The sequence below is a fragment of the Histoplasma capsulatum genome, assembly GCF_000150115.1.
Source record: "Histoplasma capsulatum G186AR genomic scaffold supercont2.12, whole genome shotgun sequence".
Taxonomy (NCBI): Eukaryota; Fungi; Ascomycota; class Eurotiomycetes; order Onygenales; family Ajellomycetaceae; genus Histoplasma; species Histoplasma capsulatum.
The window spans coordinates 567,836-589,391 of NW_025544812.1; the positions used below are offsets into that span (position 1 = coordinate 567,836).

A 21,556-nucleotide genomic window follows, 5' to 3' on the forward strand; every position below is an offset into this window, starting at 1 on the left:
GCATCCACCTACTGCATGCATGTCCAGCCCCTTTCCAATTCCCGTTCAGCCCCCCTTGAAGATAAAACACAAAGAGGGTGCGATGATGACAGACCGTTTGATTCTGAAAATGAGACAGCAAACGCAGGAAATATAGAAGGGTGAAGGGAGATAAATGAGGGATTTGAAGGCAGTGTTCGGGAGTGATGCTCAAGACGGGGACACAATAATAATAACAAAAAATGAGCGGCTTCACGCAATTCTGTGTTGGCTGAATTGAATGAACAGAGCCGGCGGGAAAAAATAAAAAGTAGCCGAAAGGAGAATAGCCTTCGTTTTGACCTGCGAAGAATAGTACCGGCGTGTTTGTGTGTGCGAAGTCGGAAGGGAAAGCCGTGCTGTCCACATGGGTTGGTTGGTCGAGGGCTGAAATGTAGCACATGGATTGTCCATAACTACTCGGCCCAGCGCCAGCGAACATTCTAGGCAAGGCAAAATCTTACTTCCTTTTCACCTCATGAAAATAATTAAAATCCTAAATGACAAGAAAAATCAAAGGTCACATTATACCTTTGTAACCTTCACAATTGTTGTATCGATTCCATGAGCGGCTGTGTCGAATCGACAATTGGAGCCCCAGAAACAGTCCTTCTTGCCAATCTCACTCTGTGGACAGCGATGGCCATATATACAGCCGGGATCATCGCAATCAGTTCCGAACCGACACGGCGTCATCCGCGCAACTGCATGTAAGACGGTGCGCTCATTCTTCGTCAATTTATGATCATGAGTATGATAGCAACTTAAGTTGGGGCAGTCGCCTAGTAAATAATACAGGTTGCATAGTTTCAGCTTTTTCACGCGGTTTAATTCGTCCTTGGGGATGGTTTTGAAATCTAGTCGGTCGACGCGTTCGCCGTATTTATTGCGCTCCACCTTAGGCGGAGCAGGGCTACTTGGTTTCGAGGTCGTTAAATCGGTAAATGGACCATGGGCTCCTGCTGCTGTTGTGGCAGCCCATGTTGGCGGCGTGTTGGTTCCATTCGATGGGATAGTTGAGTTTGACGGGATGCGAGCAAGGTTGTTGTTGTTGCCAGGAGTATTCGCAGATAGCACGGAAAGCGGTGTAGACGAGGGTATCGACATGGGGTTATTATTCGTCCCATTCCGGTCATTCCATGAAAGTGAATTCGTGTTTATTTTTGAGGTTCGGAAAAGTTCTTCAAATTTAGTTACTCTGTAAGAAGCCTTGATGGGTACAAGTTCTCGTTCGAATGGGACGCCTTCGATTAAAGATATTCGTCCAACAAGGTCGCGATCCGCTAATGTATCTTCAAGAAGCCTAGCATACCCATTATCGTGAGAGCAACCGAGAAATATTTGGTGACAGTGACAATTGTATAAATGGAGCTTAAACATCTCTTTAAATGTTATTCGAAAATTAGTACATATTTCTATGTGAGTCATCAGAGTGGAGAGATGAATTAGGAGGACGACGTACCAGCGATCTTATCATCAGCTCTATCTTTACCACTCCCCACATCCACAAAATCAAACAATAGTCTGCTTCCATTGAATCCACGGGCAAATTCCTCAATTAGGCCGGGACGTTCAATTAGGCCAGCTTTATAGCATGCATCAGCCAATCCTTTGACGTTTGCATAAACTCGAGCTATAATTTTTGGCGATTGTATGTTCGGAAGATTTCGAGATGCATAGTCACGGATAGCAGCCCAGAGCTGATTTGCACCATCTTTGCCGCCCTGCTCACCCTGTTGGAGAAAGGAGTCTTGGAATACCATCCCATCACCATCGAGAAGAACGAGAAGAAATGGTTCTTGTTCCTACCGCAACCAACAAAGAGCTGATCGTTAATGCTGCTCGGAGGAAATATTATATATAGGATGACAAAACCTCACCATAACAGATTCCATAGCAGTTATCTGGTTCATAAGCTCTATCTCATGCATTTGCACTTCACGATTAAAGCGGGATTCACGTTCATGGTCTAATCGGGTTTGTTGGTATGCATTTTCGAGCTCGGCAACCCGTCGTAAAAGATCCTATTTAACTAACATGAGAAGACAGCCAGATGAAAAAAAGGGAGCAGCAATTAGCACCTCAATTAACTCATTCCTTGACTGTTCAACCGCTTTAACTTGCTCATAACGCTGGAAAAACTCCTGGGCGGTGGAGCTAGCCATCTCGTTCAAGCTGAGCTGTGGAGCGTGTAGAAAAATAGATTATCTACCTTTCTGTCACCAACAAGAAGAGGTGAGAAAAGTGACAAAATATCGGACTAGATGGCGAGGTTATAAAGAGAATCAGTAATATAGTAATAATAGAAAGTCAGCTCCCAATTAAATACGCACGGCATGGTCAGTTTTCTTTCAGGCTGAATGCTTCTCCGCTTTGATCGGAGCGCAGAGCCCATCGGCGGCTAATTTTCATGCGTCTATCGCGTTAGGAACAGGATGTTCTGCTGACTCAACTGCCGCGCTTGGACGTTGTAGTGATATACGTGGAAATTAAGCTCTAATCTCCCTGGGAACGTTCCGCTCTCCCAACTTTCTTCGCCGCTTCGTCGCTCCTTTTCTTCTCCGCTCCTCTTCCAAATCTCCTCCATATACTCTAATAAGCTCATCAGTGCAAACATGGGGAAATATGGGCTTCTGTCAGTTGCGCTGCTTTCGCTGCAAGCCCTCCTTGTTCGAGGGGATTCGGTGAGTTTAATTTTTTTTGGTGAAAGTCTCCTTTCGCAGCACAACTACTAATACAACATTGTATTTGTAATGGCCCGCTCAGCCTGCGCCAGGAGATATCAAAGCCCCTGAATTGGATGTTACCGTCTCGGCTTCCTTCCCGAATTCCGAGGTCTTTGGAGTAAAGCTCGTGAACGGCAACCCAACTAACGCTCTTCTCTCCATCTCCAACAATGAACCTGATCCAGTGACCCTGAACTTGATTGGAGGTAGCTTATGGACGATTCATCCTTCGGAAGAGGTGGGCCAGAATGTCCGCAACCTCACTTCTTCCCGCTACAACATTGCGATCCCTCCCGGAGGACAGCACTCAATGGAATATCCGCTTGTAACTGAAATGCACCCCCAGGATTTGAGACTGCATTTAGCTGCCGTTATCTCCAACTCCAAGGGCATGGCATTTACTGTCCGCGCCTATAATGGCACCGTCAGCATCGTCGAAGCTGAAACGAGCATTTTTGACCCTAAAGTGTTAGTAATGTGCAGCTTGCCAACTCTGCTTAAGATCAAGTGCTCACATGACCTACCATTTCTCTAGCCTCTTCCTCTATTTCTTCCTCCTATCTGCATTCGTCGGTACTGTCTACTTCTTCTATACCATCTGGATTGCTCCATACTTCCCTCAGAAACGCAAGGGCGCAGACAGACCGAAAAAATCCTCCGGACGAACCAAGAGCGAGCCATCTGAGCAGGCTTCCGTTTCTGGGACCGAGTCAACAGGCGTGACTTCTGGAAAAACATATGATACTGAATGGATCCCTGCCCACCACATCCACCGACCCGAACCTCGAAAAGTGAAGAGCGGAGGCCGGGCTAAGCCCAAAGCTTAGTACGAACCTCTGATCAGGCATACGTACCACTTTGGATGATGTTGTATACCACCAAACATTTTACTTGGCGGTTTTCATTCCCTTTCTGGAGTTCGGTTGAGGAATGGATGTGCGGTTTGGAACCAACCACACAAGCTGAGAAAAATAATGCACGCTCAGGACGATGATGCGTTGATCCAAAGGAAATTGATAACTCTCCGAGATGCGACTTCGTACCAGTCCATTTAGTTTTGGTATCATTGTTTCCTTTCTTCCCATTTTAAAATTTGTATTACATATCAAATAATATAGTCTCTATATGGGCTCATAAAAAAGTAAACTAATAGGTCGTATTTGCTCAATATCCGCATGACATCTTGAAAATCCAATGTTTACCACATGTGTTAGGATCCGAAATTCCAGGCAATGTCAATGATGGGCCACCGTATAAAGTCGACATACGGTATCCACAACCTATCCCGTATGGGATTTGGAAGATAAATGGTAAATAGCTTCGTTCGATAGCCCGTCTATTTGAACATGGGGATCATATTAAAATCCACCATGTATGCATACCACTCATCAAAGTGTCCTCCAAGCTAGAAACTCCTCCTCCAAATGTGCCTTCAATCGCTGAAATTTGTTCCCGAACATCTTCCCGCATCTCCAGCACTCAAAGTCCCGCTTCAGATATCCTTCTCTCCCTGGATGTCTCCGTGCGTCATCCTTCGCCAACGGAAAATCCTCAACATCGATGAAAAACGGCGTTGAAAAACTATTATAATGTTTCCGATGCCTGAGGCACGGGCTAAACCTGTCTACAGAAAGGACGTGTATATGCAAGTGAGCCATAGAAGGGTGTGCATGGATGCCGCACATTATTTCCTTCTCCCAGTCGCGACCGGCCGGCAACTCGTCGGGCGGCGGATCCGCATCCATAGCTTTCTGGCGCGCGATTTCCTGTGCGGAGGTGGAGCTGTGCATTCTCCGTAATTCCGCAGCTGCCAGGCGTTTTAACCTCTTCGTCTCCGTTTGAACCTTTTGAAGGAATTCTGGGTCATCGAAAGCGTCGAAGGGGTGTAGGCGTGCCTTTGTTGGTTCGCGGGGGAGGAGAAGGAGGTGGAGAGAGGATTTTGGGTAGCGGTCGCGCACAGCGACGAATTCGTCATTATAGTACAGGACGATGGATGGGGAATAGGACGAAGGATTTTCGATGTAGGGACCTAGATCATCGCGGTTTTTGAAGTTGATTGAGAGCTTGTGTGAGGAGGATATTGGTTCTAGTGGCAGCTGGGGTTTGGGGGCCATAAGTTCGGTAACTGTGAATCCGGAGTGGGATATTAGTTATAGATAGCTGGCATGCTCAAAGAGAAATGGGATAATACAAGCATTCCGGCTCTGCATCTGCTCCTTACGATGAGGCGCGGGTGCTTCTTCTGCAGACCCCGGTACAACATCCCCGGGGCTGGAGCTGCGCGAAGAGTTCCTACTCATTGCCGAGGGAGTCGAAAGTGTTAATAACCAATTTTAAATATTTGTAACAGCGTAATAAGCCCTTCATGCCAAATGCACGATGTACATACAATATATACTGTATATCCGCTCTCGAGCTCCAACACAGCCTGCATGCCAGCGATGATAAGATAATATCTGCTTATTAAGCCCCTCAGCGTCATAGTGAACTAGCGCACCTCCAGTTGAGACTTCGATGAAATATTAAACGACGCCATTGACTAACAACGAATGGGCACTTATCGGTGATCTTTCGTGATCTACTATGGGCCCGAAGAAGGGGCCCGCCGCTCGTGCTGGATCTAAAAACAAGCCCAAACCTCCTCCAGCAGAAATCTCTATTAGCGATTTCGTGGCTGCAGGTGAGCCCAAAGGGAAATCTAAGGCTGCGGACAGAAATAGAACCGGCCATAAAGATGGAAAAGACGAGCCGTCCGAAGAGCAGAAGAAGCCAACAGCGCGGGTGGTGATAGGGGGTGCCTCATGGACTGGAAAGCTGCCTGTGAATATGCTCTCAGAGCACTGTCAGAAACAAAAATGGGAGAAGCCAGAATACACAATGGTAAAGAACCCCATGTATTAGCGCTAAGGGAGCTTTCTCACGCTGACCGATATATTCCAGACAAAAGCCAAAGAAGGCTTCGTCTCAAGCGTGATTCTCAAAAAATCCAATCCTAAAACGAAGGAGACCATAACTCTACCTCCCGTGCGCCTCCCTCCCGCTCATCAGCATCTGGCTGCCTGCCCCACCGCAATGGAAGCTCGCCATTTTGCTGCAGCATATGCCCTCTTTCGTGTATGCAGCATGCGTAACTTGCACATGATGATGCCTCCTACCTACCGTAATCTGTGGAAAGATGAATTTACGCAGCTTAAGAATGCTGATGTGAAAGAAGGGAAAAGTTGGCTGTATGAAGCGGACCCTTTTAGCGCTATGCAGGAGCGGGAACACGCGGCGGCAGAGCTTGCTAAGAAGAGGGCTGAGCGGGAGAAGGGGAGAGTTAAAGCTCTGGATCCAAAGTTCCAGCAGCCAGGGCTGAATATGAACGCGGGGAACACAGGGGATAACGGTGGGAAACGTTGGTCTCAGGCTCCTAAGGTGGAGATGGGGAGTAAAGTACGACGTACGATTGAAGAGCTGGTAAGACAGAAGGCTATTTGGAATCCGTACAAGGTCCGAATATTGGAGCCCCAAAAGAGGCAAATTGTCGAAGAGTTGAGTGGTCTAGGCTTCAGAAGGAGTCACGTTGAAGAAGCCGTATCTGAATGCAAGGACCGTGAAGAGGTTTTGGAGTGGCTGTTGATACATATTCCAGAGGATGATCTCCCTGCGTGGAGTCTTCCTGAAGGGTATACCGCCGGAATTAGTTTAGCTAGTGGAGATCTATCCAGGGAATCCAAGGTCAAACGACTTTCGATGTCTGGTTTTTCAACAGATTTCTGCGCTGAGGTGCTTGACAAGATGGGTGGTAATGAGCACATAGCAGCCGAGCAGCTACAAAATATGCTCCTCCATGGCAGCAATGTATTGGAGTCCGACTCTCCTACAGAGGAAACTGGAGCTTGGGAGGAAGAGCAATTTACCTTGGAAGCGATATATGGCGAGAGATATATACGATTATCACCGATTGCATGTGAAGTAATATCGGAAAACCAGAATCTGCCATGCAGAACGACGTTTTATTTCCAAAAGCAGTCAACCGTTCCATATCCCAACTGCGCACCGGTCCTGACCATTGTATCAAAGGAAATTCCAGCATACGTACGCTTTAGCGCTATCCGGCAAGCTATACAACATGCTAACAAGGACTTGCTCGGGGAGCCGATGATATTTAATGTGGTAGAATGGCTTGAAGAAAATCTGCCTCGAATTTTGGAAAATCCAGGAAAGCTTCGGACCTTTTCTGTTGAGTCTCTATCTCATGCGAGGGACAAATCGACCATCCAAAATTGCGCTAAATCTACTCGAAAATCACCAAAGCCTCAGAGTCTAATCGCCGGCACACCACAAAGCCGTGAGATTCGAAAAAAATGGGAGTCAAAACAAACTCTCCCTGCTCAACAGAAAATGCTCAGGGCGAGGCGGTCACTTCCAGCGTGGGATATGCAGAAAGCAATTAACCAAGCTGTCCATTCTCATCAAGTCACTATCATATCAGGTGAGACGGGAAGTGGAAAAAGCACTCAGTCCGTTCAGTTCATTCTTGACGACATGATAAAACGAGATTTAGGTTCAGCTGTGAACATCGTCTGTACGCAGCCCAGACGGATTTCTGCCCTGGGGCTTGCTGATCGTGTCAGCGATGAGCGCTGTTCTTCTGTTGGTGACGAAGTGGGCTATATTGTAAGGGGTGACTCGAAAGTGAAATATGGAACCACGAAAATTACGTTCATGACCACTGGTGTGCTGTTACGCCGCATGCAAACTAGTGGCCAGGATGTTGTCAGTTCTTTTGCGGATATTAGCCATGTCGTGGTTGATGAAGTTCATGAACGGAGCCTTGATACGGATTTCCTTTTGGCACTGTTGAGGGACGTCCTCCGGCATCGCAAAGACCTAAAACTCATTTTAATGAGTGCTACGTTGGATGCAGACATATTTACGCAGTACTTTGGAGGCGACGCTAAAGTCGGGCGGGTCAACATTTCTGGGAGAACATTCCCCGTTGAAGATCTCTATCTCGATGATGTCGTGAGGCGGACGGGGTTCAATCCTGGAAATGCATCATTTGCATTGGATGAATATACCGGTTCCAATGACGACGACTCAGCGGACACTTCTATCGGCTCCACACTTCAAAAACTAGGAATGGGTATTAACTACAATTTGATCGCATCCACAGTCCGTTATATTGATTCGCAACTCAAGGACAAACCAGGCGGCATCCTGATCTTTCTACCGGGCACCATGGAGATAGACCGATGCTTAGCTGCTCTCAACTATCTTCCATTTGTCCACCTATTGCCGTTACATGCATCACTTTTACCAAGTGAGCAGCGACAAGTCTTCTTGCCTGCTCCACTTGGGAAGAGAAAAGTAATCGCCGCCACTAATGTCGCAGAAACGTCCATCACAATCGAAGATGTAGTTGCTGTCATCGACACGGGCCGGGTCAAGGAAACGCGTTATGACGCTACTGACAATATTGTCCATTTGGAAGAGGTCTGGGCATCGCAGGCTGCTTGTAAGCAACGTCGAGGAAGAGCAGGGCGAGTTAGTAGTGGAACTTGCTACAAGATGTATACACGGAAGGCAGAGGCCAATATGGCCCCTAGGCCAGAACCAGAGATCCGGCGTGTGCCTCTGGAGCAATTGTGTCTTTCAGTCAAAGCCATGAGCGGAATCCAAGATGTGGCAGCCTTCCTTGCAAACACCCTTACACCTCCTGAGAATGTAGCGATAGAAGGCGCGCTAGAACTTCTCCACCGCATTGGTGCACTTGATAATCAGCAGCTAACAGCTCTGGGCCGGTATATTTCGATTATTCCGACCGATCTTCGTCTAGCGAAACTAATGGTATACGGCGCCATATTCGGGTGTCTCGAGTCTTGCCTAACAATTGCAGCAATTCTTACAGTAAAAAGCCCTTTTGTGTCACCTCGAGACAAAAGGGAGGAGGCAAAGCAAGCTCGGGCATCATTTTCAACAGGAGATGGAGACTTACTGATTGACCTCGCAGCGTACCAGCAGTGGTCCGAAAGAGTCAAACAGCAAAGTCCCTGGGAAACGCAATCATGGTGCAACCACAATTTTCTCGTCCCCAAAACGCTTCGCGAAATCTCTTCGAATAGATCCCAACTACTATCCTCGCTCAAAGATATTGGCATAATCCCTGTAAGTTATAGACACACAAACGACACTGCTAACGGCGCGACGCCAAACCGCTGGAATAGCCAAAACTCCAACACACAACTCCTTCGCGCCCTGATAGCTGGCGCTTTCAATCCCCAAATCGCCAGGATCAGCTTCCCAGACAAGAAATTCGCCGCGTCGATGTCCGGGACCATAGAGCTGGACCCTGACGCCCGCACGATCAAATACTTCAACCAGGAAAACGGCCGGGTGTTCGTGCATCCTAGCTCCAGTCTCTTCGACGCACAGAGTTTTTCCTTCTCGGCCACGTATGTGAGCTACTTCGCGAAAATAGCAACTAGCAAGGTGTTCATCCGCGATTTAACCCGTGAGTCAACGATGTGCTTCTCTTTTTTTCCATGAACATTCGCACTAGGGTACCATTATTGGCCGCAAAAGCTAACGGTAATGTTAAAACACCAGCGTTCAATGCATACAGCCTCCTTCTGTTTTCGGGGCCCATAACCTTGGATACTCTGGGCAGGGGCGTGCTTGTAGACGGCTGGCAGCGTTTGCGCGGATGGGCGCGGATCGGTGTGTTGGCCTCACGCCTACGCATGTTACTTGATGAAGCTCTAGCGCAAAAGATGGATAATCCAGGCCTTGAGGACATGTTTGGAGAAAAGGTGATCGATGTTGTCAGGCATCTGGTTGTTTTTAATGGACAGGACCAATAAGTAAATTGGTGAATAGACGGGGTCTTATACCATGATCAATGACCGGTTTACTGGGCGCTTGGTTCCGTTTGGAAACGTCGTTGGATACCTGACAACTTCCCTTTTGGTTCGCGCTTTCTTCGACACATCGACTCCGGATGTCCACCTTGCAGGGACTAACTACGTAAGTGGTTTAAAGAGACCACCCGTATATATGACATAGACTAAAAAGCACAGTTGGGGACCCTAGCCATGATCGTCCTTTCGAAATGGAAAGGGGAAATAGAAACTAGAACCATAAACATAGACCAAGCTGATAATTACAGACTACCAAATGTAGCGTAAAAATTTCTATCAGGCTCTCCCCATCCCACCTGCGTCTTTTTAACAGCATAACAGGAGCAGAAGGAAAAGGGCAACAGAAAAGAAAAAAAATTCACTTGAAACAACTGGGCAGAAAAGGGGATAAAACTAAGCTTATAATCCATCAAAACGAGGAAATAACCACTCACAAAATAATAGAATGAAGCACAATAAAGCTAAACCATAAGAGATAAAAAGAAACTGAGCAAGCTAAATAAAAGGAAAAGGCAGACCGGTAAACTTGGAAAAGAGCAGAATCCGACAACTCCATTCGCGTGCCTGGCCATCCCACCCGAGCAAAAAAAAGAGCCCCAAAAACCAAACAAGAACATGAATCACCCATTTCCCCCTCCTAGCCCCAGACCATCCCATTAGATACTGAAGAAGAGAAAAGAAAAGGCGAGAGAGAGAGATAGGATAGAAGACGGCCCAAATAAAGATCCTCCCATGCCATGTAGGCGCCTAGAGGAAGTAAAGAGCACATGTTTAAAGGTCTAAAAAAACGGCAACAACGGGGTGTACCATCTCCGCATATGACCTTCGATGAAAACAGGCAATTGAGAAATAAAGAAGAGTCGAAATGGAGAAACAGGGCCGATGATCTAGCACACTTGGGCATGGGAAACTCAAACGAACGAATGTATAAAACCGGTGTGTCGTGCCAATGTGCCCAAAAAAGGAATAAGAAAACAAAAAATGCGGATGCGAATGCTTATTCTGGCGAGTCGGAAAGTCAAGGGGTAAGACCAGTGACAAGGTATCGAAGATATTAAGGGAGAAATGATGGATAAAAATGGTTCGTCCGAAAATTGTCGTAGGCGGAACAAGAACAAAAATACGAACGGCCGCATCCTTGCTTTGGAATACCCACAGAAAATAAAATCTATACAACGCCACTATGAGAATTAAAAATTAAACGCCTTGGCACATGGTTGATTTTTTTAAAAAAAATACAATCAACCCGGATGGGCGGCCTGTATACGCCACGATGCGCCGGTCGGGATATAATTAAAAGTAACATAGGAGATGTCGTGGGTCGCTGGAATAGCTAAAGATAAAGGAGCGTAGGATATACAAGAGATACGCGCTTGCAATCGGTGAAACGGGAGAATGCGGCAAATTATAAAAGATGCGTGATGCAGTTCGGCGAATGAGAAGTTAGAAAACGATGGCGAATCAAGGAAAGAAGTGGGTATCTAATCGTTAAATTTATAAACGAGTGTTTTGTCGAAGTAAAACCGAGGAGACATTCTGCTGTGGGTAACCTGCAACAGTGGGGAAATCCGAACAAGGTATAAAGAAACAATACGCAATGGTAAACACAAAGGAGTGGTTGTCAAAGCAAATCCAAGTGGATTACTGACGGCGCCAGATGGACGGGTCCTCGAAGAGGTTTATTAGATGAGCAGCGGAGCCCTCGCGGGTTGCTTCTGGGAGCTTGAATTTCTTCATCATCTCGGCCTTGACGAAAGTAGATGCCCGCTTGAATCGTCTGTCCGAATACTTTTCGTAGACAGCTGAGTGATGCTTCTCCGGGTTCTCGCAGCACTCAAGAATGAGCGAAACGAGAGGATACAACTGGGAGTATGTATAATTTGAATAATATACATGCGCAGGCGTCTGGAAGCTAGTTAGATACAGAGCGAATTTAAAGTTTATTTTAAAGGTGACTTACCCAAGTTCCCTTCCTCAGCATCAATCTCGCGAGGCAATGAGCACCAGCAGAATTCCACCACATTGGAGCTTCAGCTACAAAGCGCTCATCCATGATGGTAATCTCTAGGAAATACTTGGCAAGAGTCCGCGTCTCCAAGTCGTAGTCGTCGGCCTTACTAATCCGTCGGAGGAAACTCATGGGACCCGGCCAACCGAGCTCGAATTGAAGCATGCTTAGCATAAAACGCTCTGCCTTCAAAATTTCATCGGCGGTATATCCGTTGTCTACCATGTAGATAATCTCTTGGAGAGATGGGCAGTTGATTTCCTCGTACTTAGCTGCAATGAAAATTGCAGTAGCCCCAACAAGCTGTAACTTGCCAAGAGAAACAATTTTGCATGACAAAAATCGGTCAATGTAGTTGACGCATAGGAAAAGGGTTTCTGGGAGCAAAGAGAATCGATGATGGACCTGGACAAGCCAGTCCATAAGAACAGATCGCATCGACCATTGAATCTCTGCTTGATTATCCATATAATGGGCATTGGGCAAGAGTCTCATCTGTGATATTGTTAGTTGCGATGAGCGCCGTTCGTGAGCGAGTGAGAAAATATTTTACCTCAAGCTCCCTCATATACTGGAATATCTCATCACTATACTCCGCAACCATGCTAGTATCCCAAGCTTCATCCTCAATATCCTCCGGGGTGCGCGTTGCTTCAACAATTTGTTTCGCAATTCCCAACTCTCGCTGTACCTTCTGTGTAACCTTTGGCATCAGAAGAACCGTGGCACCTCCAGTGGTATTATCACGGGATCGATGTGAGCGAGCGGTAACGTATTCTTCCTCCTCGTAGTTATCATCATCATCCTCGTCCCAATATTCTTCCGGTTCCGAAGGCAAATGTACACGGTCGTGCTTAACACGAGTAGGGCCTGAGTTTTCAGAAGGGATACCAACGTGATCAGCAACAGCCTTCGTAGATACAACTTCGGCGTTACTAGTGATATCTAGTTTTGCTTTGGAACTAGCCACGGGCTTTTCATGCATCCTGTCCGCTGTTTCATGAGGCGAATAAAGCTTGATCTCTCCGGTCTTTTCGATATATACTCCATCTAACCTCAAGGCCGCAGGCTCATCTGAGCTGATCGACACAGACGAATGTTGCAAGCCCTTTTTCATCCGATCGTTCCCTTGAGCTACATTAACTGGCTTAGCATTCACAACTGCCTTGCTACTCCCCCTCCGGTCGCTGACCGCTCTGCCACATGCTCAACAGGGCCCTTGTTATTCACCGGAGGAGCAAGGGGCTGGTTGCTCTGAGAACTAATAGGTTCAGATTCTACCACAGAGGACAGTGTAGTATCTTTGAAAACGGTATTGCGTTTGGTGGTGGTGGTGGTGGCTCTTCGAGGGTTAGCAGGCAGCTTCTCTAGTGCATTGGCATTGATCACGTTGGGTAGGGCAGGTTTAGCACTAGCAACTGATAGGGGCCGCTGAGCAGGTCGACACAGGGATGTTGGCTTTTCAGTGACTACTGATAATCCTTTTGGAGCTACGGACGCATCATCCCTGAGTGGTCGCGTAGCACATGCCGTGTTGCTAAGATCCCCAAAAGCTGTACGCTTAAGGGCGTTCTTCGCCCTCCCAGGCCCAGCCAGTGTTGACAATGCCGGCGTCGATTTATTGCGATGGTGGAGTGTCTTCCCGGCAGGGTTGATAGGGGGTAGCAAGTTCTCATCTCCAGGAACACGAAGGGGACGAAAAGGTCGCTGAGGCTGAATACAAATATCATAGTTAGTAAAGATATTCATTTGGGCAAACATTGGGCCCAGATAATGTGGGTGGAATCGAGATATCAACGCGATTCGGCCGGATAGCCACGGGTTAAAGGCAAAAGGGGTAAATAGGAGTAAACTTTAGAAGAGAGGAGGATCGAATACTGACCTTTGCATCCATATTGATACTGACGTCGATACTAGCAAGAAAGAAAAAGTATTCCTTAATAGAAAACAATGTTGACGTTCACCTAAGATATCCGGAGATCTCGAGGGTTGATTCTAGGGCTCTCCAGGAATCCTTTCGTTAGAGGTCTCAAACACAGGACCAATTGGTGCGTATCCGGACCGGCACGTCCAAGGAAAGGTGAGTCAATGAAGTTCTGCCATGAGGAAGTGAGAGGAAAGGTGGTTGATGGTAAACGGACGGCCGGTGCTGGAGGAAAGAGGGGAATCCTGTTGCTGCAGCAGTTGTTGTCGTTGCTTGGATGTTTAGATTTGTTGATGCCAGGAGCGATAAACAAAACTAGTCCTGTTGCGGGCTAGCGGCGGGTAGTTTGGCTGACAAGCCAAGCGAGGCTGATTACGTCATGGACGACCGATGCAGAACACGTCTTCCGGCGCTTATGGAAAAATGTTTCCCTGAATATATGGACCTAGTTTCCCAATATTTTTAATTATAAACAAACTTTTTACATTGAGAATATTCATGCGACCTCAATTGAAAACGCACTCATTTGCGCGATCAATTTTGGCGGCGTAATTCCAATATTTGTGAAGTTTGCATCCCTCGCGTGTTGGAGGACACGCCGAAACGCCAAACCACGTGAGCGCCATGTCGCAAACTGTCACCAAGCAGGAAAAGGTGCGAGAACGGAATTCAGCACTCAATCCACATATGATCCTTTCGTTTTCCTCCCATGCTATGGCAAATACCGTTGGAAGGCGTGGAAAGCAATATGATAATGAAAGAATGCTGACCCCTCAGCAGGATCCCTCAACCATTTTTCCGCAGATCAGTTCGGTGCCGAAGCACCATCCAATCCTGTTCGAGCGGCACGTTCATCAATAATTGCATCCTCGGGATCCAGCGCAAGCCCCATAAATAAACCTTCCAGCTTTATCCGTCAAATGATCCCAAATAGCCAAGATTTTTAATCGGGTATTTTAACCTCTCCCTCACGGGCCACCTGGCCAGCGTTACTTCTTCGGAACCAATTCAACCAAAAAGCCATTGGTGGGGGCAAAAGGGTTCTCGAACATCCACCAGCGACTGGGTAGGTCGCAACCTTGGAAGCTACAGTGCTCCGAACGCTGCACAAAATGCCATCGAAGATGAGACAAGCTATTTCGATGATGAATTATGTCGAAGAAAATGGGTGTTTGAATCGGGTTTTTGATGCCTTAATTCGCTAGCATAGCCGTCCGCCCACACCAGGCCACCAAATGATACGCATCATCACTACTGCCAAGTCAAATCCAGTCAAATCACCACCAAGAAATAGTCGCCTCCTCGACGAATAATCCGTTTCAGCCCCAATAATAGTTCATTTGTTAGAGTCCGTGACAAGTCGCAAAATAAATAAACCCCACAAAATGTAACTGTAGTGTACCCAGCCAATCCGCGCACTTGTCTTCGGGAGAAAAGGGAAGAGAAGGAAAATAGAAATAAGAAAGAGAGAGACCACAACGAAACAAAAATAAAATTTATCGCTTCCAAGGTTGTCATCTGAAGGTGTTTTTCCTATTCTAGAACGCCCACGCCGCCATCAATCAATCAGTACTAGTAGCGACAGCCTCCTAGAGCGTAAAATATGCGACAGAGCGGGCAATAACAATGGGAAAAACAGAAAAACATCAAGCACCAAACACGCTTCCTCCCACCCCATCTTAGTGACATCTACAATAATACAATAACCGTCGGTAGGGGATAAATGTCACCGACTGATGATGCGGGGAACGAGGAGGGACGATGGGTTGACGGCTAGGCATACACCTCATGAGCATTGCCAGCGTCTGGTTCGTTGGATATCATTATTTGCTGATTGTTGAGCTGGCTGGGGAATATTAATAGGAGGGCCACTCAATCCTTGCACATGGCGATTGGCATCTGATTTGGGGGAAGCGGGCTGTATTCTAACCTGGATAGTCTATGTGGTTTCACCCTGCTGATCACGCCAGCTGTGTGTGATGGGTTCTTCGTGCTCTCAAAGATGCGCGTGCGCAGCACTGTCAGGTTAAAAGTCAGGGTCTCTTGACTACTTAGTTACCTTTTGGCTCCAGAAAGGGTCTGGGGGTTCTGTCTGTTCATCAGTTCCATCCTCTGCCAGCTTGCCTGTTCATCGGCCCGACAAGCCATTATGATACGCAAAAAATAAAAACGGTCTCTTTACTTCCCTCGGGCCAAACAAAAATGTATGCCATAATTATTGCGAAATTCTGCCTTGCTGTTAAATCAGCGACATCAAAATAATTGGCTCCAAACTACCTGCAAACCCAAGGTATGAATGCGCCAGATTACCTTTCATACTTTTCTAGACAGCGCTTGCGCTGGACATCACACATAATTTGGCAGGGTGGGCGTTTAGTTGACTCTTTATCACCGGCACACCGTATTTCTTACATTCTTCTCCTTGACTTTTGAGCGGAGCACAGCAAATACAAAATTGTTGAGAACCTCACAGTGCCACAACCCCCGGATATCCGCTTCGCATGATTGGCCAGACCCCGTTCATGTCTTGCTGCTGGCTTTCGGGCTGGCCTGAGCTGATGAAATAGTCAGTGGGCCATGGCGGCGATTGCTGCTGGGGGGCCAGACCAAAAGGAAGTGTCTGTCTCTTCAGACGAGGTGGTGCAAGAGAAATGTTCTACCTTCCTCAAATATCGCTCCTCTGTCGGGCGTGATGGCCTGTCAATAAGGGTCAAGTCGAGAGTGGTGGCGACATTGGTGGACAAATAAGAATAGAACGTATCAATCAGGCTTTCCCCGGCCCAGAGAAATATTATAATATCATCCTATTCCTTCCTTTCATCCATCCTTTCATCCATCCCACAGACTCACGAAGAAGCCAAAAGAAAAAGGGTTTCGAATGGATGGAACTGCAATTCGTAGGAAGGGCACACGGTCCCCCAAGTCCAGCATCGTCCCAGAAGAAGGGTAACTACCGCGTAGATGCGCACGAACATGGCGTGCTAACTAGTGTCTGGTCCATACGCAGTTCATCTAACCTACTGTACATTTGACTGCTTCGACGTGGCTCCCGCCAAACGAAGGAGACCGGACATCCAGTCAACGCTTCTCCTCGTTCCCACCACCAGAACCAAATCCTTACCCGTCTCGTCTCCGCATGCACGACGACCTTTCCCTCCGCAGGATTCTTGGACAAACTAAACAACAATAATAATGACAATAAGCATGATTCTGAAGGAGGGGACACTTCCAGTTTCACTCTTTCGCAGCCCTGCCCTTTGGTTTAGTTTACCAATCGGTTTTCCCAAGGAACTTTGCTTGTTCACCCATTTTACTGTCGCCTCTTTCGGAAACTAACTCGGAGGCTATATATATATAAACCTTCGTGCGAATTTGCATTTTGAAAATGAATAATGAATTAAAAGCGAACCCATAGTTTGTATCGTATTTTGAAGCCTTCTCTGGCGACCTGACTATTTCATTTGTTAAAACTAGAATTCGCTGTATATTCAAGTGGGAGGTGCTCGTAGCAAAAGAGGAGGAGGCGGAGGAGAAGCGCGCACAGAGATACGAACTGTCGCATTCATCTGGGCGGGTACATTAGTTGACGAAACCTACACAGCCGTCGCATTCTTGCAAACTGACATCCGTCAGGATGGAATCGCGAGTAGGAATACTGCTGGATTTAATGCGACGCTGCGGTATATGATGCCAGAGCGGGAGGATACAATGAAACAGCTGCGATGATAGAAGCAACACATCCAAACCCGTATAACCTGAAAATAACGAACAACAAAGTAAAATCGTAGGGAATAAGAACGGAAAATGGGCTTGCTTGCTGGTCATGCCCCTGCCGCACATGTTGTATTTAATGGATGGGCGTGGTTGACCGGGTCGACTTGGTGTGAAACCTCTCCGGTGCGCAAGTTCGCTCTCTGCACCCACTTCAAACCTCACCTCACTCAACAACCTCTATCCTCTCCTCTCTTCCATCCTTCCATCGTCAACCACCAACCCTCGACATTCCCCGTAGATTGCTTGCATCCGCCCCGTCTGACGGGTTCCTATCCTATCTCACACCTGATGTAAGTACCTCCCTCTTCCCTTGTACCCGGCTTGCCGCTCTATTCGACTGGTCCTGTCGCTGAGCTGCCGTCCTGTTGCCATCAGACTGCCTGCCTCTGCCAACCAAGGCCTTCATCCACCACTGCGAATCTCCATCATCGCCAGCTTTATTTTGGAATCATACTTAGTGTACTTCTGCGACTCTATTCAATCTATTTTTGCTTTAACATAGGTATATTTCTCCCTCACTGCCTTCCGAACCCTTCCCTTCTCGTCTTGCTGCCCGAATCCTCAATGCCAGCACACCTTGCCCTGGCTGGCTGCTCATCCTTAGCCATATACCATCCATAATCCACAAACACCAAAACGTTTACCCTTTCTTCTCCATTGTGCGATTTCATATACACGATGCTAACTGCTTTCTGTTCCATCGTTCTTACAGGACACCTCTCGTTATCCTCGCCTATATTCTCATTTTCCCTACATTTTTACATACCCTGCTTCACCTTGGTCTGCCCACTATTACAACCTACCTTTCGTTGCAACATCACAACCTCGCCCATTAAGGTTTTAAATCACTCATAACCTTGGTCAATTCTTCCAGTCTGGAAGTTTTGGACGGTTGTGATGAGATAGATGGAACTCAGAAGTCTCCTCACGGACCCGCCGTCGCATCCAGATGCTGCTAGGATCTTTACCACGCCACAACATCGACACTCAGATAACACCCAAAGCCACGTAACAATGATGGCATCTGCACCTCCTCAGAACCAAATGCCACCCAATGATGGTTATTCCACTCCTCCCGACATCCACGCTACCATTGATGGTCATGGTGGTGGCCCTGTTTCGCAGCAGCCATCCCCAAGCAGCCCATCTCCCAAGCATGTTGCCTTCGAGCTTCTCCTAGATGAGAACTCAAAGGTTAGGGCACGCATCCCCATGCGAGTGCAAATATTCCCTCATGATACTACTGACTCGATCGTTACTACGGTCAAAAATTTTTACGGCATCTACGAAGGCGCAGCAAGCGGTGTGAGCTTCGAGGATGAGAATGGCAACACACTCATTGCAAGATACGAAAATCTGAGAAACAACATGACAGTCTATGTGAGAGTCATCTCTTGCCATAATAACTACCCCGAAAATTATACGCGAGGGGCCTACTATAGTCCTGTCGATGGCTATCAACGACCTACCCTTGGAGAGCCATTCCAGCATCAACCGCAACACCCTGCCCAAGCTCTCGACTATGGAAAGTCGCTCTCCCGGCCACACTCAAGAGTTGCGAGGAAGAGAAGCAGGTCTCCAGCTAGTCGAAGCCGTCGCAGTGTCTCTGCCCAAAAAGTTCCTTGTCGTTCTGGCATCAAGAGTCATGGGTCAAGCACCCACGGCAGTTTCCACGATGACTCCATGGGCCCCTGTAGCGACAATGATGACGACCATGGATCAATGACAGGATCAAAAAAGGCTAGAAGTGAGCAATTTGCTAGCTCTGAAATTAGCATGGACAATATACTACAGGATGGTAGAAGAAAGCGTCCAAAGTTTGACAGTTCGGTAAGATTTATCTAATCCATTCCCCAGCAAGGGAGCATCCTTCTCGAGAAGCCATATCGATTAACCATATTTTCTCTATTGCTTAGGAACTGCCTCTGTTTGTCCCTCCTCAAGTGCCTCTCGCCACGTCAACGTCGTCGATATCTCCTCAACGACGGTCCACCGTACAAGAAGGGCCCTCCCCATTTATGAGACCGGTCCAGCGCCCTTGCGTAGGACAACAACACATTCCATCTCCCCAGGCATATGGACGTCACGATGCAGTGTACGGCTTCAATGCAACTGTGAATAACATTTATAGTACGCCTGCTCAACACGGCCATCGACTACGCGATCGGACAAACACACAATCTGTTGGTGGTTTCGGGAACTCTGCCCGTCGTTCCAACAGCAATGGCATATTGCCCACTCCAGATCCGACAATTGCGAGCTGCATCTCCGACGAAGACGTTGCAATGCAGCTAATTCGTCTTGGAGACGTTTCGAATTTCTCTCACGGGCGCACGTCTGCTTCTACCCTTGACGACGCATTTAGTGGCGCTGCTGATGCCTCATCCACTGGTGCCACCACGGATGGTGCTGAAGCCAGCGAGGATGATGATGATCTTCCACCACGCTCAAGACAAAAGTTGGAATCCAGCCCACTGCTCCCTCCAGGATTTGTCAAAAAGCATCACAAGAACCTAGACGAAATTCTTCCTAGCTGCGACAGCAGCGACCCAAGCAGTGACGACCTTGATGGGAACTATCAACCTCAAAATGCTCAAGTACTTGTCAAAAACGAACACGATAACGATGCCGCCTACGAGGATGCACCCAAGGCGAAGCGTCCAAAAGTCAAAACTTCAAACTCGACAGCTGCCAAAACCTCAGTTGCCAGGTCGAGTTCCTCATCCAAAACCAAGGCTAACAAGAACCGCCCTGCTGCAACTGCCCGTAAGAGCAAGGTCACTACAAACAATAGCAACAGCAACCAGGTGTTTGCAGTTCCAGCCACCCTCCCTCCTATGGCTAGCCCTACTTCATCTCGCAAAATTTCATCTTCCGCAGTTAACTTCCAGCATCAGCTTGGTGTGGATGAAGAAGACCTGTCCACCAAACCTCGCTGCCAGCGCTGCCGCAAGAGCAAGAAGGGTTGCGATCGTCAACGGCCCTGCCAGCGATGCAAAGATGCAGGTATTGGCATTGAAGGTTGTATCAGCGAGGACGAGGGCAATGGACGCAAGGGCCGATATGGTCGCCACATGGGAGTTCCAGTGAAAAAGAATGACGCTTCCGTCAGCAATGCAGGTGTCGTTTCCGCTCTCGGAATTAATGAGCCCTATCCTCATGGAGCTAACGAGCGCTATCCCAATCCTGCCGCATCTTCCCTGGCACCCGCATTGGCTCCTACCAGCGTCGCTGATAAAAACAAGAAGAGGAAGCGATAGTGGTCGCAATAACATTCCCTCTTGACGAGCGGTGACTATATATACGAGACAATGCGTGGCATGTAGTAAAGTGGTTCTCTCGCAAACCCGTACCCGCCACAATTACCTCCTGGAACTTCCTCTCTATAACGTGCTTGCTTGTTCGAGTGAATTCTGTCCTTACTTTTCTCATCCCAAGTCCGCCGTGAGGCATACCTCAACGTCACCTTACCTGGCTTAAATATTCCTTTTAGAAAATACGGTGTTGTTTCACGCGTAAGTTTATGTTTTCTCATGACAAAGGTGTTGCGGAGAAGCACAAGGTTGACGGCCGTTGGATTTTCACGGATTTTCTCTCTTTCTCTGCTATCGATGCTATCATCATCTTCGTCCCTCGTTTCCACTTGCTTACCCTTACTTTTGGCTGCCTTGAAACCTCACCCAAGTCTCTTATCCGGATAACACTATTTATCTAGATCAAAAGTCACCACGTTGCAGATATCCTTTGCCTAACCAACCTACGTTCCTTTCCATTTTCGTCGACCAACGAAACTATATCTAGTTTTCTTTACTTATTTCAGCGAGCGATTAGTTTCCTTCAACTGTGAACCGGGAGGGGTTTGAAGCTTTCGTGTTGCTATGTGTCTGTCATACTTATACGTCTTTCCACGGACTATATTGTTATATTTTGTTTCAGTTTTAATATGTTTAACTTTATTTTTTGCTTGTTTTCTGATTTCTTTAGTACTATCGTTTTCTTCTTGTATCCCTTCTCTCCCTTTCTTTTTCGTTAGTCTACGGAGGCGGTGTGTGGTGAACATTCATGGTAGGGCAGGTTAACGACATGCCCCTCCATTCAATGAGCCAACGCTGTCCTGTGCTGTGGGATATATTGGCTGTGTGTCTAAAAAGAAGCAGCAACATTGCACAAAGAGGCAGAGGTGCGCCAAAAATTCAACTGA

At 47.4% G+C, this 21,556-nt stretch overlaps 8 protein-coding genes across 8 annotated transcripts; 4 read left to right on the plus strand and 4 right to left on the minus strand.

Annotated features, from left to right (window-relative positions):
• Positions 1 to 543: 543 nt before the first annotated feature.
• On the minus strand, positions 544 to 2,272 carry HCBG_07518 (C-x8-C-x5-C-x3-H zinc finger protein; the record flags this gene model as incomplete). The annotated part of the gene is made up of 4 exons (XM_045434567.1): positions 544 to 1,400; positions 1,481 to 1,823; positions 1,899 to 2,042; positions 2,100 to 2,272. The coding sequence occupies 4 exons, from the start codon at positions 2,181 to 2,183 to the stop codon at positions 544 to 546; spliced, it is 1,428 nt and encodes a 475-aa protein (XP_045284774.1).
• A 361-nt stretch (positions 2,273 to 2,633) lies between these two features.
• Positions 2,634 to 3,571, plus strand: HCBG_07519 (signal sequence receptor alpha chain; the record flags this gene model as incomplete). Its single annotated transcript, XM_045434568.1, has 3 exons — positions 2,634 to 2,702; positions 2,785 to 3,212; positions 3,280 to 3,571. 3 exons carry the CDS (start codon positions 2,634 to 2,636, stop codon positions 3,569 to 3,571), a joined length of 789 nt encoding a protein of 262 aa, XP_045284775.1.
• Positions 3,572 to 4,052: 481 nt separating this feature from the next.
• HCBG_07520 (histidine triad nucleotide-binding protein) lies at positions 4,053 to 5,145 on the minus strand (the record flags this gene model as incomplete). Its single annotated transcript, XM_045434569.1, has 2 exons — positions 4,053 to 4,869; positions 4,936 to 5,145. The coding sequence occupies 2 exons, from the start codon at positions 5,042 to 5,044 to the stop codon at positions 4,133 to 4,135; spliced, it is 846 nt and encodes a 281-aa protein (XP_045284776.1).
• A 145-nt stretch (positions 5,146 to 5,290) lies between these two features.
• HCBG_07521 (ATP-dependent RNA helicase DHX8) lies at positions 5,291 to 9,592 on the plus strand (the record flags this gene model as incomplete). The annotated part of the gene is made up of 3 exons (XM_045434570.1): positions 5,291 to 5,624; positions 5,685 to 9,184; positions 9,355 to 9,592. 3 exons carry the CDS (start codon positions 5,328 to 5,330, stop codon positions 9,590 to 9,592), a joined length of 4,035 nt encoding a protein of 1,344 aa, XP_045284777.1.
• Positions 9,593 to 10,073: 481 nt separating this feature from the next.
• On the minus strand, positions 10,074 to 13,551 carry HCBG_07522 (G2/mitotic-specific cyclin cdc13; the record flags this gene model as incomplete). Its single annotated transcript, XM_045434571.1, has 5 exons — positions 10,074 to 11,554; positions 11,610 to 12,152; positions 12,211 to 12,853; positions 13,156 to 13,370; positions 13,540 to 13,551. 5 exons carry the CDS (start codon positions 13,549 to 13,551, stop codon positions 11,291 to 11,293), a joined length of 1,677 nt encoding a protein of 558 aa, XP_045284778.1.
• Positions 13,552 to 14,205: 654 nt separating this feature from the next.
• Positions 14,206 to 14,770, plus strand: HCBG_07523 (uncharacterized protein; the record flags this gene model as incomplete). The annotated part of the gene is made up of 2 exons (XM_045434572.1): positions 14,206 to 14,430; positions 14,516 to 14,770. 2 exons carry the CDS (start codon positions 14,206 to 14,208, stop codon positions 14,768 to 14,770), a joined length of 480 nt encoding a protein of 159 aa, XP_045284779.1.
• Positions 14,771 to 16,598: 1,828 nt separating this feature from the next.
• Positions 16,599 to 17,953, minus strand: HCBG_07524 (uncharacterized protein; the record flags this gene model as incomplete). The annotated part of the gene is made up of 6 exons (XM_045434573.1): positions 16,599 to 16,757; positions 16,991 to 17,033; positions 17,179 to 17,200; positions 17,576 to 17,624; positions 17,654 to 17,790; positions 17,875 to 17,953. The coding sequence occupies 6 exons, from the start codon at positions 17,951 to 17,953 to the stop codon at positions 16,599 to 16,601; spliced, it is 489 nt and encodes a 162-aa protein (XP_045284780.1).
• Positions 17,954 to 18,261: 308 nt separating this feature from the next.
• Positions 18,262 to 21,320, plus strand: HCBG_07525 (uncharacterized protein; the record flags this gene model as incomplete). Its single annotated transcript, XM_045434574.1, has 2 exons — positions 18,262 to 19,185; positions 19,272 to 21,320. 2 exons carry the CDS (start codon positions 18,262 to 18,264, stop codon positions 20,613 to 20,615), a joined length of 2,268 nt encoding a protein of 755 aa, XP_045284781.1.
• Between the last annotated feature and the right edge of the window lie 236 nt (positions 21,321 to 21,556).